The sequence below is a fragment of the Chiloscyllium punctatum genome, chromosome 12 (genome assembly GCF_047496795.1).
Source record: "Chiloscyllium punctatum isolate Juve2018m chromosome 12, sChiPun1.3, whole genome shotgun sequence".
Taxonomy (NCBI): Eukaryota; Metazoa; Chordata; class Chondrichthyes; order Orectolobiformes; family Hemiscylliidae; genus Chiloscyllium; species Chiloscyllium punctatum.
Genome location: NC_092750.1, coordinates 49,354,585 through 49,372,818, shown reverse-complemented (window position 1 = coordinate 49,372,818; position 18,234 = coordinate 49,354,585). Strand labels below are relative to the sequence as shown.

Genomic DNA, 18,234 nt, shown 5'->3' with positions numbered 1-18,234 from the left:
ATCACAAAACACAAGAATGCAGATACAACAAATATTTAGGAAGGTAAGCTAAATGTTGGTCTTTGCAAGGCACTCAAGTATAGAAGTAGGGAAGCTTTGGTCCAACTGTACAAGTGCATTGGTGTGACCAATTCCCATGTACAGTTTTTCTCACCTAACCTAAAAAGAGAGAGATTTTCATTCGAAGCAGTTAAGAAAAGGTTCACTCAACTGATTCTTCGGTTGAATTTCTATTATGTATAAGATTTGGGCATATAGTCATTGAATTCTGGAAGAAAGATAAACCAGTTGAAATGTATAAGATTCTGAATGGGCTGAGAGGATGTTTCCCTTCATGAGGGTCTCCATAACTCAGAAGCATAGTTTCAAAGTACCCTGCCTTTTAAAAGTAAATGAGGGTGAATTTATTTTCCCAGAAGGCTGGTACTGTTTGGTATTCTCTTCCCCAATGAGCAATGGATGCTGGATCATTGTGTATTTTCAGGATTGCGTTAGACAGGTTTTGATCTACAAGTCCAGGGTTAAGGGAGACAGGCAGTAAAGTGGAGTCAAGGCAGCCATCAGATCAGCTGTCACCTTATTGAATGGCGGAGATATCTAGATGTATCAAATGGCCTACTTTTGCTCCTAATGCTCATATTACATTGTAACCTTTCTTACAACTTTTAAGATATTTTACTCTTTTCAGAGGTTTGATTCATTCTTGGAATTGATGTAAATTGGGTAGTAATAGATATTCCTTACCCAATTCTGTAGAAAGTTTTGTATGATGTTCTTGCTCAATTAGTATACTCATCAGTGTTGAATTTAATCTGCACCTAAAATCACCTTTTGATGTTTGATATTCTGGTGCTTTGCAAATGAATTACATAAAGTGATCCATATCTGTACGTATTTTGTCATGCAAATAGCCAAATGACCGATTCCTGCTCTTATTTCTTATGGTTATGCCCAAGGTGTAAATTGGAAAGTAGAACATCTCAAATCTCAGCTTCCATTAAGCAACCATTGATTAATTGTTGACATAAAGGAATATGCAGCAGATGTCAAAGAAAAAAATTGGGTTTGACACAGAGGCTGAAAGTTTTACTAAGGATGATTCATAAGTCCTCATTTTTCTTGATTGTTGTGGTTTTACTTCAGAAGCTAAAATGTTTTATTTCTTCAGCTTGCAAAAGACAAAGAACGCCTGCAAGCAATGATGACACACCTGCACGTGAAGTCAACTGAACCAAAATCTACTCCTCAGCCTGTAAGTAGTGATCTAAGAGCAAGGTGACAAATGCTTAGAATGATCAACCTACACACTTGCACCACAATTATTTTATTCTTTTCCTGAATATGTTTTAGACTAACTCTCCTGCTAACTTACTGTAACCTTTATTTTTGTTTTCTGTTAATATTTTCTTCATGAATACCACTGACTCACGGTTGTAGACAGATTCAAATGCTCATTCTGGAAAAAAATGTTCTAACTCTGGTCAGGAGTGTCAATCCTGCTGTAAATGATTTATACTCAACTAGTTTAGTAATATAGAAATATGAGCATACAGGATGATTTAGCAAGTTTTGTCGTACTATACGTAGTTCCCAACCAGAAGCTACTTTAATTACATACCTACTCATTTGGCATTAAAACATATCTGCTTTCAATACATGAATTGTATCTCCTCTTTCCTGTATTGCTATGTGGTGTGGTAAGCATTAAATCCTGCTGTTGCTCTCAATTTAAGTGATAAGTACTGATTCCATCCATAGTGGATTGTGGATGGTAATCTTAGGAAAAAAGCATTCAACCCTCCTAGCTGAAGGAAACAAACATATTAACAGAACATTCTTGTGGGGGAAGGGAGAAATTAAGACATTTAGAAGGGAAAAAAAGGTGAAAATACTATTGTTCACTCTTTTTTTTCTAAGATTTTTCTGATGCCTAAAATCAAGGAACTATGTTTGACCATTCCAAAGAATAAGGTAAATGAATAATGTGTAATCTAATAGCTATATATATTATTGCTGTGCACTAGCATTCACATACACAAGCAGATGGAAAGAACCTCTGTTTGGCCTAGATCAGGAAGGAAAACAAAAGACAGAAAGACCTAATAAGAATTTAGATAGAGTTCAATAAACTTCTAATAATGTTCATACAAAAATGTCATTCCACTTAACGTTAACAGGTAACAGTTTACATCATAATCATTATTCTGCTACAGTCCTGTAATTCTTTAAACGAACTAATCAATTATAATGGAAAGATTACCTTATTTCTTGCTTGAAACATGTATTATTCAGTCTCTGAAGGTACCCAGCCAACAGTATCATTCAACATCAATATGTGAGAATTAATTGAGCATGACTGGGCCTTTAGTTGCCACTTGCAACTTCAGTCAATATGTGTTGATGCAAGATAAGCTAGTGGCTCATCTGCACAGAGTAGTTGTTTCATAAATAACAGACTAAAATGATACACAGTGTATTCTTATATTAGTTATAATTAGAAAAAAAACATTCTGTTAATAATCAAAGATTTAATAACAAAATGTTGCACTGTTAGAAATAATCTGTTAAATGTGTTTTTTTTAAACATGAAAATCTGAAAGCTGTAAGGTGACAATTCATCATTAAATGTACATGTATTGAAAAAAACTACAAGAAAAAACAAATCAGCAGTAAAACTTGCCTTCCGCAATCATTGTTCCTTTTGTCAAATTCTTGCACCATAGATTAATTATGCTTACTTAGGTCTAACCATTCGAGAGAAAGCTGAAACGATTGGAAAACCAAGAATAGCCAAGAACAAAGTAAATACCCCAGATCAGAAGCGAGGCATCACAACAGACATTCCTTCCAACACACATAACCTTTGTGCTACTTACTCATTACCATGATTATTGCATGTGGGCCGGACCAAATGCACTGTTGAGTGCCTATAGGCCTGTACAGGATTTAAGTTTATCCAAGATGAGAAGGGTTAAATCTTGCCTGCAGTGCATAAAGCTGTGGAAGATGCTGGATGTGACTGGGAAGGATTTTGAGCCAGATTATTTAATAATTGTGGAAAAGGGCAAAGAACATTCTCCAAAGCTACACAGGTGCCATGGTACCAGAGGAGAATGGGAGGAGAGAAGCCTTCTACCCACGGAAATCAGGAATAGTGAAGTGGATATTGAGAGTTGGTACACACTATGGTGGTAACAACCAATGTAGCCCCAAGAATCTAAATGTAGTGTGCAAGGTCAGTGATCTCACAGGTAGTCACAGTGAATAGATGCATCTTCAGATGTGCACACATGGCTGAATTCACCACACCTACCTATTCCACTTTACTCATGTACTAACGTTATCTGTTGACCATGACCAACCTAGCTTCTCCTCATCTCCAGGCTTAACACAACCTCATACATCACAGCCTGGAACCTTGCAAACATTTCCAGCTGTAACACCATGACAGGCATATCACCCAAACAGATTTGATCTTCAGCACACTTGCCCACAGGGTGATGTGGCGTTCAAGTGCAGGCAGCTGCTGAGACAGGAATAGGTAAATGCTTTTATGCCGATGGAGGAGACCATGCTTTTTATAAATGAAGTGACAATGTATTATCCTGTGGTTGGTGATGTTATTGAAAAAAAATTAAAATTGGTGGTGTACTCCTACCTAATCCTCTTGCCCAAATCCCACTCCCCCATCTCATTCCATAGTCTTTTTCTGATTTACAAGTTAGAGTTGGTCTAAATACGCACCTTCTACTTTTCCCCTTCTCCACTTATCACAAGAACATGAAGAGGAACAGGCTCTAGAGGGTAGTGGTGATGAAGAATCACTATTTGGTCTCACACTTAGTTACTAATATACTCTCCTTTCATGTACTTCAGACAATACTGAAACACAACATTTGATCAGTCACCAGGTATTAGTAGACTTCAGTTGGAACAGAGGGAAGGAATATGGTATGTGTGACAGAAGTCCAATGAAGACTTTGATATGACATAGAGTACATGAAAAAGCTGATGGGTGCATTCAGAAATAAATGATAGGAGCATTGGTAGCCAACAGTTAAAGAACTTGGGAGGAGTCCCACAGCCCTTGCACGAGGCCTTCCACAGAGCTTGGATCCCATCCTTTTTTATCGCGGTGGAATTTCTTTAATGAATTTGTGTTTGGTGCTAATTGAGAGGGTTAACTGATGTGTTTAGGTTTGCAAAGCATGGGGTCAGTTCCCTAGTTCAATTGACTTTACCATGAAGAACTCCTATCGACCTCTCCCCTTGCCTGAGGTGTGGTGACCATTAGGTTAATGGTTGTCTGTCTCTAATGAGAGACCAGTACTATGGTCTGGTAAGACTATGGCAACCTGACTTGACTTGAGTCATTCCCTGGCATTTGTGTGGAGTGAATATTACTTGCCACTTGTCAGCCCAGACCTGGATATTGTCTGGATCTTCCTGTATTTGAATGTGGACTGCATCAGTGAATACTGCAGTAATCGACAAACATCCCTACTCTGACCTTATGATGGAGGGAAAGTCATTGATGAAGCAGATGAAGATGGTTGGGCCTTGGACACTACACTGAGAAACTCCTGCAGAGATGCCCTGGAGCCAAGAGTGTCTCCAACCAGCCAAGAGTTTGCCCCCTGATTCCCATTTACTCCATTTTTGCTTGTGCTCCTTGATGTCAGCCTTCATCATATGCAGTTCTGATGTCAAGGGCAGTCACTCACTTCTCCTCTAGAATTCAACTCTTTTGTCCATGTTTGTAATGTGACCTTATTAGAATCCAAATTGGGTGTCGGTGAGCACATTATTGCTGAGTACGTGCTGATGGCACTGTTCGAGAGTGTGGTGCTGGAAACGCACAGCAGATCAGGCAACATCCGAGGAGCAGGAGAATCGATGTTTTGGGCATAAGCCCTTCATCAGGAATGAGGATTTCCCTCATTCCTAATGAAGGGTTTATGCCCGAAACATCAAGTCTCCTGCTGCTCGGACACTGCCTGACCTGCTGTGCTTTTCCAGCACCACACTCTCGACTCTGATCTCCAGCATCTGCAGTCCTCACTTGCTACTGATGGCACTGTTGTTGACACCTTCTACTCTCTTCCCAATGATGAAAGGCTTTTCCGAGATGAAAGGCTCTATTTTTGAGGAAAGTTTGAGTGGTTTAGACCTATGCTCACTAGAGTTGAGAAGGAGGAGAGGAGATCTAATTGAGGTATAAAAGATGCTAAAGTGGTTTGTTGTGATAAGCATGGAGATGATATTTCCCTTTGTGGGGCAACCTAGAAGGAGAGGTCATACTTTTAGACTAAAGGGTGGCAGATTTTTAAATAGCGATGAGGAGGAATTACTACTCTTAAAGGATCACGAAGCTACGGAAGATTGTACTGGGTGTTGGCACACTGCATAAATTTAAGGAGATGATTGACAGAATTTTAATCAGGAAAGAGTTATGGTGAGTGAGTGGGAAAATGGAGTTGAGGCCATAGTGAAATTAGCAATGAACTGAGTATCAGCTGACCCTTGCAGCCTCACCCAAGAAATATACCACTATTTGGTATGGAAATTATTGCAATGATTAGTTGGTAAATAGATGTGAACTTAACTTTGTATATATTTTAAACATCAAAATACTCTGCCCCCTTCCCTCCCCCCACAAGAAGACTATTAGCATACATCAAAAGTATTACCAAAATAGCAAATTCAGAACAATTTTTAATGAAATTCTAATAGTATCTTTCTGTGTAGATTTGAAATTTCAGTGGGCATGTTCAGTATAAATTTTAAATACCTTAGAAAATGTAAGAGACAAGCTATCAAAAACTTCATTAATCCAGTTCAGCATTGTGCAAGGGGACCCTAACAAAGAGCTTGGTACATAGAAAGTTGTGGAAGAACCTTTGACAAAGTCAATCGCATACTGATGTATGCTGCACAAGTCAGGCCATGCAGGTACAGTAGGAGATTGTAAATGTGGTAGGATTCCTGAAACCTTGCCCCTTCACCCCCACAGCACCCGTGAATGTCTACGTTTAGCTGAAGGACCTGCAGTGTTTGCTGTGTAAGCTGTTGGCACGTAATGTAGGTGCAAGATTGACAGAGCATGGTTCTGTACAGCAAGATGTCTGCGTCCTTAACTGACCACTACTGAACAGTAACGTGCAGCTTGGCTTTGTGTCTGTACTAAAAGGCGAGGTGAAAGTGAAGACTTGAGCCTGTAATTTCTGAATGGGGCAGCAAAGGAAGGTAGTGACACTTGCAGTGAGCATCCAAGTATTGCAAAGTGACTAAATGTTACAAAAGGCAAGCGAATAACCCTGAGGTGCATGATGCAGGAGATGAGTAACTGCCCCTGTGCATGAACGGCCTGGCAGCAGCATTGCAATACAAGATCTCCATGCATTCAGAAGTGCAGCACTGAAGTGGATAACTGTATTCTAAGTGAGTTGGAGATATTCCATGATGGTGTGGTGAGACTGCTGCATATCCGCTAGTAAACTCCATCCTTGAGGGTGGGGTGCAGGCAATTGCTGCCCATGAAACGTGCCTAAGGTGTTGGTGACTGCTAACCAAAATTGGTGCCCAGGAGAGCAAAGTATTGAGCCAGTTACCAACTCTGACTTTCGCTTCAGGAACGGTCGCTGTCTAGTTTTTATCTGCCATGTGATAGAATTGCAAACTGCACATAAATGAAGTGAGAAAAGTATGAATGAGACATTAATTAATGCAAATATGCCTATCATCACTAGGAGGAAAAAGTGAGAACTGAAGATGCTGGAGATCAGAGTCAAAAAGTGGGTGCTGGAAAAACACTGCAGGTCAGATAGCATTTGAGGAGCAAGAGAGTTAGCGTTTTGGGCATTAGCCCTTCATTAGGAATTCCACTCAGGCCTCTCATCACTCCCTAGTCAGATCCTCATCTTGCCACTCCAACTTTGGGTGGAAAATTGAAATCTTATTTCAACGACCAAGAATCTAATTTTTTCGATCTCACCATATTTTCCCATGCTATGACTTGCTATGCTCATGTTGTTCAGGGGTTGGAAGAGTTCCACCCTTTGGGACTTAACAGTTTTGATGCTGATTTTTAAAATTCCCCATCAGGAAATGACTGAATAAATGAGACACTAAGGGGTTAAGATTTTATTAAACTAAAGAAGGTTCAGAAAAGATTTACCAGGAACTTGCCAGTGCTAGAGAATTTGAGTTATGAGGAGAGGCTGGTTAGGCTGAGGCTTTTTTTCTCTGGAGCATAGATGATTGAGGGGTGACCTTAGAGAGGTTTGTAAAATCATGAGGGGCATAGATAAGGTGAATAGCAAAGGTCTTTTCCCCAGAATGGGAGAGTTCAAAACTAGGGAGCATATTTCTAAGGTGAGAGGAGAAAGATTTAAAAGGGACCGGAGGGGCAACTTTTTCACAGAGTTGGTTCTTATGTGGAATGAACTGCCAGAGGAATTGGTGACTGCAGGTACAGTTACAACATTTAAAAGACATTTGGACAGGCACATGAATAGGAAAGGTTTAGAGGGATATAGGTCAAATGAGGGCAAGTGGAACTCGTTTAGTTTGGGAAACTTGGTTGTTATGGACTAGTTGAACCAGAGGGTCTGCTTCTGTGATGTATGAATCTTTGACTGTATGACTTAATTGTACAGGGTGAAAGAAAACCAACTTGCATGTAACATTTCAAAAATAACTAAAAGCTATTGTGAATTGCAACATGCTATCTCAGAATATGTGGAGAAGTTCTGTGAAGTTCACTTTGAAAAGTATGTAATTAAAAAAAAAATGTGGATGCATCAGATCCAGGACATGATAATTTTTTTCATAAAATGGACTTTGCTTTGATAGGCAGTGACTTTCAAAATGATATTTTCCACTCCATTACACATGAATCAAATGCTCAAACTCCAATCAGAAACGTAAGACGGTTTACAGAGTAACTTTCCTGACACAGTTTGTCAATGCAACTGCATGAGCAGCTACTATATGTTTTGAATTGGGAAAGTGAGGCAGTTTCTCCCCTTATACCAACCCTGTTCCCATGAAAAATCAAGTAGTCTTGTATATTGTCGTGCTCTTTCTCACATTTGCCTCAGAGATGTTGTTAGCTCACCCAACCAAGCCAAGTGAATTTGAGAAAGAGACCATACTCAAGATTCAGAACTGTCCTGGCTCTGCTTATGAATTAAGCAGTGCTTTGAATGACAGCCTTTTAATGAAAAATGACACGAGTGTTGAAAAAGTAGTTTGGGCAAGAATAATGCAGTGCAAGTCATACACCACTCGAACTAAACAGCCACATATGTTGTATTATAATGTTACAATCATTTTATAGTTCTCAAAATGGAACTTCTAAAGTAGAGAAACAATAGCCTCACAGTCTAAGGTATTCCAGTGTCCAAAGCATAAATTTTGTACCATTGTACATTTTTACAGATCACACCCATGTACAAAAATGATTTGGTTTTTAAATCTGTATTTCAAGTCAGAGTAAGGATTAAACTCTCAACTTTATATATTCTATTAAAAGAAAGCTTTTTAAAAACAAACATGAAATATAACTGTCCAGATTTTGATGCCATTTTATGTCAACAGGCTGAAATGTCTTTGTAAATAGGAGTGCAGAATACTTGGCAGTTACAGTTCAGAGTATCAATTGAGCACACATTGTTTTGTTATAAATATTTTGCTTTATAAAATTAAAATTTATGTGGCAATTTCAATTGGCATCTCAACACAAAATATCCTGATAGTTAACCTATATTCCATAATCAGTGAGTTTGAGCTTGCACACTTGGTAACTTAGTAATTATTTTCCGATGACGAACAGAATAACCCATGCAATTGATAAATATTAATATTGTCTTATTACCAAGGAGAAGTGGGCTCTGATGATTAATCATTGTGCTGGGTAACAGATGTCAGAATGTGAGCATACTGTTTATTAGCAGAATTATGCATCATTAAGTGTTACCTTTAAAGCAAGCTGAGAATACCAATTTTTGTTGTTGAGAGATTTCAGTTTGCAAATTACTGCTTCATTCAAATCTGGCAGGTTACAGACAGACAAGCATTAATGTTGAAAATTGTAGCATGTTTCCATTAGCTGTTGTACATTTCTTATTTCACATAGTTAATCATAAAAATAATATCTATGGCAACAGTAAAAATAAATACTTGCCAGGGATTTATGAACAGTTCAAGGCACTTCTAAACCTGTTCAACACCACCTAGCAGGTGATCAATATAAAAATTAATATGTTTGCCTTACAGAACTGTTTCAGTTGCAAAAAGAAATATGCAGTGTCTGTTGTCTGAAGGTTAATAGATTTCCAAATTAAATTTGCTAAACTAGTGGAAAAAGGTATGGTATGATAAATACCCGATTTTAAGTTGACTTATATAATTCTAATGGAAAATGCAGTCCAAGATACACCCTAAAGATGCTAAATTTGAAAAGGTTTTCAATTTTTTAAAAAAGTGTGACCAGTTTTGTGTCAAAAGGTCTCATTTTAAAAGCTTGTTAAGGATAGTGTATTAGAAAAAATACAAATGTCAAATCCAAAGAAAAAAGTGGTGTTGCTCACTGTCTTGGAAATAGCAAGAGGATGAGGCCATGCTTCAGTTTCCTGGCTGTCTGTAATGACTTTATTTTTTAACCTTGGCACATAATCAGCAGCTGGTTGAAATAAAAAAAACAAGTATTCTTAAGTATTGTTGGATCATATATTTAGATATTCAGCATTGGGCATTTAGGATCCTAGACTTTTATGTCACTGAACACAACAGCATCATATTGTACTAACGACACATTAACTATTCTTTTACTGGGGTATGTAGCTATTATTAAAAAATTACAGCTTTTGTCCTTATTTAAATATGTATTAGTCTTTTTAAAGCCATGTTATGAAGACTATTTTTATTTGTTTTTGTAGATAACAAATTTCAAGTTTATATAATTACATCATGCTTCCATAATCTTAATATTTGATAGAGGACAAGGCTTGTGATTAAAATTTTATTTACTGTGCAATGAACCAAGTGATCTAAAAGAAAGCCAAATAGTCTGAAAATTACAAGACTAAACCATGTCTGTTTGCCTTTATAGTTCTTCACTTGTGTTTGGAAAGGTTATTTAATAGACCTGATCTGTGATGGAATTCTGTAATTTTGTGGTGTTTTAAAGTAAGCAAGTGCGTAACCTCCAGATAATGACTATTAGCAGGACTCTGGTAATTGGAGAACTTGTGAACAAGGAGGTGCAGAAAGGTGAGGTGTTAAACATGGGTGATACACTTTTCACCTGAACCCTTCTGCCTCCATTGCTACAGCAGGCTGAGTCTCATCAGCAGTAATTGATGCCAGTATCAAAAAAAATTTTGAGAAGTGACACTTCCAAAGCAATTGACAGAGTTGACATTCCATTAATTTGTTAACACAATTCACAAGTGATTGTCACAGATGAAACACCTTTCCCCATGATGCCCGTATTGGTGCTTTCCTATTTCACTGACTTCAGTCATATTTAATTTGGAAACACTTCCTTTGGCAAATTAGCAATTAGAACAATTTTGTGGAAATACGTATATGTGTCATTAGTTTTCTCAAAATTAATAGCAAGTACAGAGGTCAGTCTGAAATTTTCCAGTTGACTGGAGTGCCTCTGTTGAGATTTGGAGCTGGTTTGGAATGGCTGCAGCTGCAAGCTAGGACAGAACAGCTGCTTACAGCCACTGTGGCTTCAGAGCTCCACTTTAATTAGTTTACCTCATAGCTATTATTGCTAATATCACTGCCTCCTCCTCAAAAAAATTACTGTTTCGATAAGAATTCTTCAGACATCTTGTGTCACTATAAGTTGATGATGGGGTCAGTTTGATGTAGCGCTTAATCATTAGATCACCTCTATAAGCATCTCCTAATTAGAGTCCTTTCAATACAATTTCATCTTTTAATTAGCTCTGAGATTGTCTGCTTCCTCTGTAGCTTATTAGTAGCAGCACAGTGGTAGGTGTGATTCACACTGTTATTTGTCAAGCCTATTAAAGGTTTCCCCTTTTATTTCCTTTTTTTTCCACCATTACCCAAATCTTATCCTCAATCTATCTTTGTAGCTGAACCTGGTATCGAATGTCACGTTATCAAAGACTGTATCTGAGGCATCTCCACAGAGTTTACCTCACACCCCTACAACACCAACAACCCCCATTACCCCCGTCACACAAGGACCCTCTGTTATTACCCCAACCAGCATGCATAGCATGGGACCCATCCGGAGACGGTACCCTGACAAGTACAATGTGCCAATATCATCAGGTAGGACCTTTTTGTTCCTGTAGTCATTGGTGCTTTTGGCTTTGGCATTGTAATTATTATCTGATGCAAGGCTGCTTTTAAAGTTCTAATGGAAATGTGTCAACTGTAGTTTTTTTTTGTAATGCAACTTTAAAACCTTTTCTCAGTATATCAAACTTTAATAAACATCTATGGCTATCTACAGACATTGCTCAGAATCAAGAGTTCTACAAGAATGCAGATGTTAGACCTCCTTTCACATATGCTTCATTAATAAGGCAGGTGAGTATAACTCTTTTTAATTTTGAAAACAGTCTTGATATTCAGATACTTAACTAAGAGCTCAATTTTGTCACATACTTAAAGCCCACGAAAGCTGATGTGTAAATTGACAAGCAACAAATAGTAAATTATGACTGTAGTCAAAATGTTGAAGCATTCTAAATATTATGCATCTTTCTGTAGTTACTGTTTCACTTTAATAGAAATGCATGATTAAAGGAAATTAATTTAGTCACTATGAAAATAATCCAGTCGAGGTCTCTTAAAGCTAAAGTCACCATAGTCCCAAAGGACCATCGCGCTTTTCTCACCTCAGAGGGAGATGGCTGGTGGTGACTTTAACCTTAGGGTCACCACATCTCAAGCGAGGGGAGAGATTGTGAATGTGGGACCTTCATAGTAATCTGAGCTGGTGCAGAAATTAAACTTGTGCTGTTGCCATTACTCTGCATAATAAATCATCCAACTGAGCTAATTGACCCCTAATATCTTTAATATAACTCACTTTTTTTATTTATCTGTGTTAAAACACATTGTGTTGAAATCAGGTCATTTAAGAATATGAATTTATTTGTATTATGTTCATATAATTCTGTTGATTAATAGAAACATCAATCATTATCATATCACCAACTGTATTTTTGTCTCAGGCAATTCTTGAATCTCCAGAAAAGCAGCTAACACTAAATGAAATATATAACTGGTTTACACGAATGTTTGCCTACTTCAGACGCAATGCAGCTACATGGAAGGTAATTAATTATAGTTTAAAAAAACTCTAAAAGAATTTCTTGTTTTAAAATCTCAGTATTCCAGGTACTCTGTTGTTCAAAGCAAACAAAACGTTGCTTCTGACTTTAGGGTATTTATCTCACATTTTCAGCTATCTAAACACATATTCTGTGACTCATAATTGAATTCCTGTCTTCTATAGAAGATGATGAAAGAAATGCAATGGATGTTGTCGCCACAGTCTTTATTATATTTTATTTATAATAAACATGTAACACTGCTAGTATTCCACAATACTGGATATTCATGCTGTCACCTGAACTAAATGTTCAGGCATGATCGACTAATTAGATGAAAGAATGGCTGTTTGCCTTGCAATGCAAACAGAAGATGCAGTATTTGTCCTTGTGCTTCACGTCCTCTCCACATGCCATAGTTCATTTCCATAGTCTGTACTTGCACAAGTGTTGCAGCTGTGCCTGCTCATCTGGAACCTGTAGAATGACGGAAGAAGATATCAGCCCAGACCTTCCAGTCAGTGGTGATGCTGCGGCCAATGCTGCCAACTGTGCAAATCACTACCCCTTTATTTTGTTGTGTCCTCCAAGTGCAGACCTCCTGGCCGGTCTGCAGTAGTGACGCATCAGCACAGCCATCCATGGAGGATGGGGTACGTGTTTAAACACCTCAGATATTTTCAATGCATTAGTATCTTGATGGGTGTTGTGAGTGGTCTGGGGCAGTTAGGGTTTGGCAGTCGGGTCAGGGATTTGTAGGCATTTGTGCTAGGTTGGGGTGGATAGTTGGGTCAGGGATATCGGGGGATGGATACTCAGATCTAGGGGGTAGTTTGGGTGTGCAGTATGGTCGGTTGAGACAAGCTGTTAATCACTGACTTGTATCTTAAATAACATAACAGTTCTATCTGGGTGAATTATATCTATCTAGCCCAAAGCCCCAGCACTGAGATCAATGAAAGAGGCATACATAGAGGATCCTGGGTAGTCCAAATCAGCCTATCAGAATTTTAAGCTTCCCAGCAATTACAGCACTTGTATATGCATTAGGATTTCTGAACCGCTCTGAACTGAGTTCTTCAGCATTCACCACTGTTCTACCAGAAAGTCTGGCTTATTAGGTTAGTGCAGAACATAGTTTTTTGGAAGAAGCTTTAAGCAATCTCTGTAAACACATAACTTACCAGCTGCATAAGGTCAACAGAAAGGGGACCTTTGTAATATTTTCACAAGTAGTGGAGCTTTGGGATTGCCAACTTAAAGTAGAGTGACTTGGTAACTTTAGTATTCCAATATACAGAGGAACCTTGATTATCCGAAGGACATGGATGTGCAGTATTTCGTTTGGATAATCGAATGCCAGATAACATAGTTTAGCCAAACTTTGGGACCTTGCAATCTTGCTGGATAGTCTGATATTCAGATAATCAAATGCCGAATAATTGAGGTTCCTTTGTATTAACATTGTTCCATTCTATTTTAAAATAAGAGTATAATGCTACTCTTGGACCACTGCTTACGCTGACTCTGGAATCCATGACTCCAGGAATGCGCATATGAAAACATATAAGGACACAAGAAGCAGAAGTACTCCGTCTGGCCCTTCAAGCCTGGTCCGCCATTCAGTAAGATCATGGCTGATCTTTTTGTGGCCTCAGCTCCCCTTACCCACCCTCTCACCTTAACCCTGAATGCCTCTGCTGTTCAAAAAATTATCCAGCTCAGCTTTAAAACATTTACTAAGGAAGCCTCAACTACTGGGCAGGGAATTCTGTAGATTCATAACCCTCTGAGTGAAGAAGTTCCTTCTCAATTCAGTCTTAAATCTGCTTCCCCTAATTTTGAGGCTATGCCCTCTTGTCATAGTTTCACCCACCAGTGGAAACGTCCTCTCTATTTCTATCTTATCTAGTCCCTTCATAATTTTATAATTTGTATCATTCTTCTAAATTCCAATGAATACAATCCCAGTCTCGTCAATCTCTCATCGAGTTATTCCCCTCAGCTCTGGAATCAACCTAGTGAACCTCCTCTGCACCCCCTCCAGTGCCAGTACATCCTTTCTCAAATAAAGAGACCACAACTGCAAGCAGTACTACAGGTGTGGCCTCACCAGCATCCTATACAGCTGCAACATTACCTCTCTGCTTTTAAGCTCAATCCCTTAAGCAATGAAGGACAAAATTCCAATTGCCTTCATATTGTTCACAGAAAGGGCTCAAGATAAACTGATATAATAAACAGTTCCACTATATTTTTCTATGTTATTACTAATAATTTCATTGCCCTACATTCATAACCTAAAGCATCAGAGCTCATCCCTCCAGTCTGCTGAGAGTGAATGAGTGATTAACCATTGTTAGTAATTGGTTAGCTCCCTGTGGTTGATGGACAGTTGTGGTTAAGTGGCTTTTCAAGACTGAATGGCTTTTGATACCTGGCTGATTGCAAATTGGCTGGTTGACTCGCCTTCCAGGTGTTCGCAGTTCAGTTATTTCTCACTGATCCAACAAAACTGCTGGTTCTGATGTATTATGTGGTTTTTTTTGCATGTCATGAACTAATGTATATTCCAAACACTGGGAATGCAAGTAATCCCTTTTTGAAGGGATGTGCTCCCAGCTCTCTCGGAAGCTAAATTTCAGTATGGCAAATATTATATATTTACTTGTACCAGCACTGGCTCTATCTATTTTTCTTTTTGTCTGCAATTGCTAATTCTTTGATTTTACATGTTCTCTAGTATCTTTGTTTTTTTTTAAGTACCTTCTCTGTTAACTCTACATTCCTCTTTTTTTTTTGAGCATATCTTTCAGAAAAATACTAACTACCATTCTGTAAAGCTTTAGTTCTGGTTTTCTTTCCCTTATTTTTGCACGCCTGATTTCTGCGAGAGGCCACCTGATTTCTCTACATCATACATATTGTCTCTGTTTCCTTTTCTCCATCTGTTTCGTGATTCACTTTCCTTTACACTTTGTGGAGAACTTGAAGCCAGTTTGAGTTTAGGATGCACTTGATCCCTAATCGAAGTCAGGTCCAAACTCTGTGCTGTTAACCCATTGCAAACTCACTTGCTGCTGCAGCTAGTGCTCAATGCAGAATAAACTTAATGCTTCACCCTACATCTGATTCCGTTAGGCCATAAGGTCAATTCTATTATTTGAACAAAGTGCAAAATTACAGCAAAAAAAAACACAATTCATCATTCAGAAACTGTTCCCATTTCCAATTATAGAGAATCTAGCCATAAGTTTAGTGGTCTCCAGCATACGTCTAGCCTAAAAGGTGATTGTCACAAATAATGGCTCAGAAATTTTTATCACAAATAAATAATAATGTTGCATAACAAATACATAGTTCTTACACAATTATAATTGGAAAATAATGGATTGATAATAGGAATTGACTATTATGTGAAAATAAAGGCATCACTCATATTTGTGGAATATTTTGCTCAGTTATATGAATATCTACATTGCAATCAGATCTTTTGCTTCATAATAGAAGTAAAATCAAATAAATATGTTTTTAAAAATCAGAATAGATAATGGAATTTTTTAAAAAAATAACTGTAGGGTAAGTCCCTATTTTGTTTCACAAGACCTGGAAAGTTTTTGTTTACATCCTACATGACCAAACAACTAATTTCAGGAGCTCCACTTAATTCACTTGACATATTTAAAGGCCAGAATTTCTTTTGTTCCTTCAAAATTATACAAAGGAAGTCATTATTGCATGCCATAGAGCAGATGAGTTCAGCTGCATTCATTTTCCTGCATTGAGTTAGTAAACAAATGAGTAATTAAATGTTAGATACTGTGCTTGCAATTTACATGCATTTTCAGGAGGTAAGATTATTTTACAAGTTTCTGAAGCTACCTGAGAGCAAGTGTTTAGCTTCTCTTTCAGAAGGAAGACTTATCTTGAGCATACATAGTTTTTCAGATACCTCTTTGAATGTCTTTACTGTAATTCTTTGTCAGCCTGCTACACAGTGCATCTTAACATTACAGGAAATGGCCCTGACCATTTTCATACATTGTTACCCAGTGGCCATGGACACATGATAGAAAAGAAGTTGAACAATTCCAGCTTCAATATCTGCAAGGTGTTATAGATATGGCTTGGCAGGACACAATCACAAAAGATGTAATCCCCTCCGAATGAAAATCTCCAACTTTGTTAGCATTCGTCAAACAGAGGTGATGTGATTGGCTTCTGTACACCCACAGGATAGACAACAGATACATACAAAGGGATCTTCAGTGTCGTGAGCTAGATACAGCCAGGTGACCTCTGGGGTGCCCGAACCTCCACTTCAAGGATATTTGCAAGAGTGACATGATCCAAAAACTTTCATCATTGCCTTTGGGATGACTGTTGGCATCAGAAGTAAATGCAGACACCTATGGATTGGCATGCACCACCATGACTACCGGTGGCTTTACATCACATGTGAGCATGAAATAAAACCCCATAATGTCACCTGACAGCTTCATATTCAATTCTTTTTTGCAGAACCTGCAGCTTTAAAGTTTGGCCTCCTTCAGCAATCAGCAAAGGTGTTCCACGTAAAGCCACACATTGTGAATTGGATTTGTTTGCTTTGTGTTGATCATCTTTCATAGATATAATGAGCCAGAAAACAGAATGGCTATAACACATCCTCTAGGGAAAGGATGAGTTTGACTGACAATTAAAATTCAGATCTTTAACTAAGTAGCTGGTCATCCCTGACTTTTAATATTAATTAAAACTGTGATGAAACTACCCTTCAGTAATTATTTTGTGCCCTCACACATGCAGTGCTGTCAATTTAGTTGTTTCTTAAATATTGCTTATACAAAAAAATGTAGCCCCATTTTTACTTTGTATTTTTGCAGCCTGCCTATTTGTGTAAAAATGCCACTTGTATCATGTAAAGGTTGTATACCTTATTTAAATGACATGGCAGATTTAGTCCATCTTCAACTTGTCAGATCTACAGCTGTGACTTTGACAAGTATCAGCTCAGTAGATTCATTCAACTCTTTAACAGAATGCTCCACCAACTGCTGACAGTCCTTCTGTGGGGCACATTTTAGTGATGAACATTCATCTTCCCTACTGTGACTCAGTCCTGCATGGCAGCAGGCAGCATTGCAAAAACACAGAATTGGTTAGTTATGTATAAAAGTGGCTTCCATCTATTTATGAATAGCTAGCCTGAATATAAATAGTCTGTGAAAAGAAAATATATATATACACATATACATACACTCCTTCAGTAATAACTTGTGATCCTTTCCTTGACTTTTCTTTAAACACACTGCTATAGGGAAGAAGCCCCAACTGGTTCTGACAAGTCAGAAGCAACCTCTGTTTACTTTAGTCATGTATTATTTAATTAAGAGTGGAATATGGCCTAACAATTAGGTTGTAGTGCTGCAAGGTTATGCGTAAGGTTTTTGTAGGACAACTCGAAATGAGTGATGTGACAGTTATTCTGAAGCAATAACTTGGGATGTAAAGAACTGAGACTTTTTGAGTCATTTCATTTTGTTTTAAGTCTTCGGTAAGTGAATAAAATTTACTAAATAGATTGACAAAAAGAGATTGCAGAACATTGCTACATTTTCAAACTATAAATCACACTATGACTGTGTAATGCACACTTACTGATCTTAACATTAGATGTATGAACAAATGACAATGCTTTTACTTTATCCATCAACAGTAAGAGCTTTGTCTATCTAGGCATGTTTTGAATATTAATATATTGGCTTTATAGTCAACTTTGGGTGATATGGTACATAAACATTGCTTCCCAATATGGTGAGCAACATTAAAGTCCAGTTCAGACAACCTTTGAAGGCTATTGGATCTTGAGTAAAATTAGTCTGGCCAAGTTAATTATCTG

At 37.9% G+C, this 18,234-nt stretch overlaps 1 protein-coding gene across 21 annotated transcripts in view; it reads left to right on the top strand.

The window, feature by feature from the left end:
• The window catches only part of foxp1b (forkhead box P1b), a 478,263-nt gene that overhangs the window by 415,339 nt on the left and 44,690 nt on the right, over nt 1-18,234 (top strand). For 17 of the 21 annotated variants that reach the window (XR_011962055.1, XM_072582560.1, XM_072582559.1 and 14 more), the window contains 5 exons: nt 1,169-1,252; nt 1,918-1,971; nt 11,121-11,322; nt 11,507-11,583; nt 12,234-12,335. Coding sequence is in view for 20 of the 21 variants with exons in the window: in XM_072582560.1 (XP_072438661.1) it covers nt 1,169-1,252; nt 1,918-1,971; nt 11,121-11,322; nt 11,507-11,583; nt 12,234-12,335 (519 nt within the window). In the remaining variant the exon portion in view is untranslated. The remainder of the gene's footprint in view (nt 1-1,168; nt 1,253-1,917; nt 1,972-11,120; nt 11,323-11,506; nt 11,584-12,233; nt 12,336-18,234) is intronic. The other 4 variants (XM_072582566.1, XM_072582571.1, XM_072582568.1 and 1 more) reach the window with 1 other exon arrangement.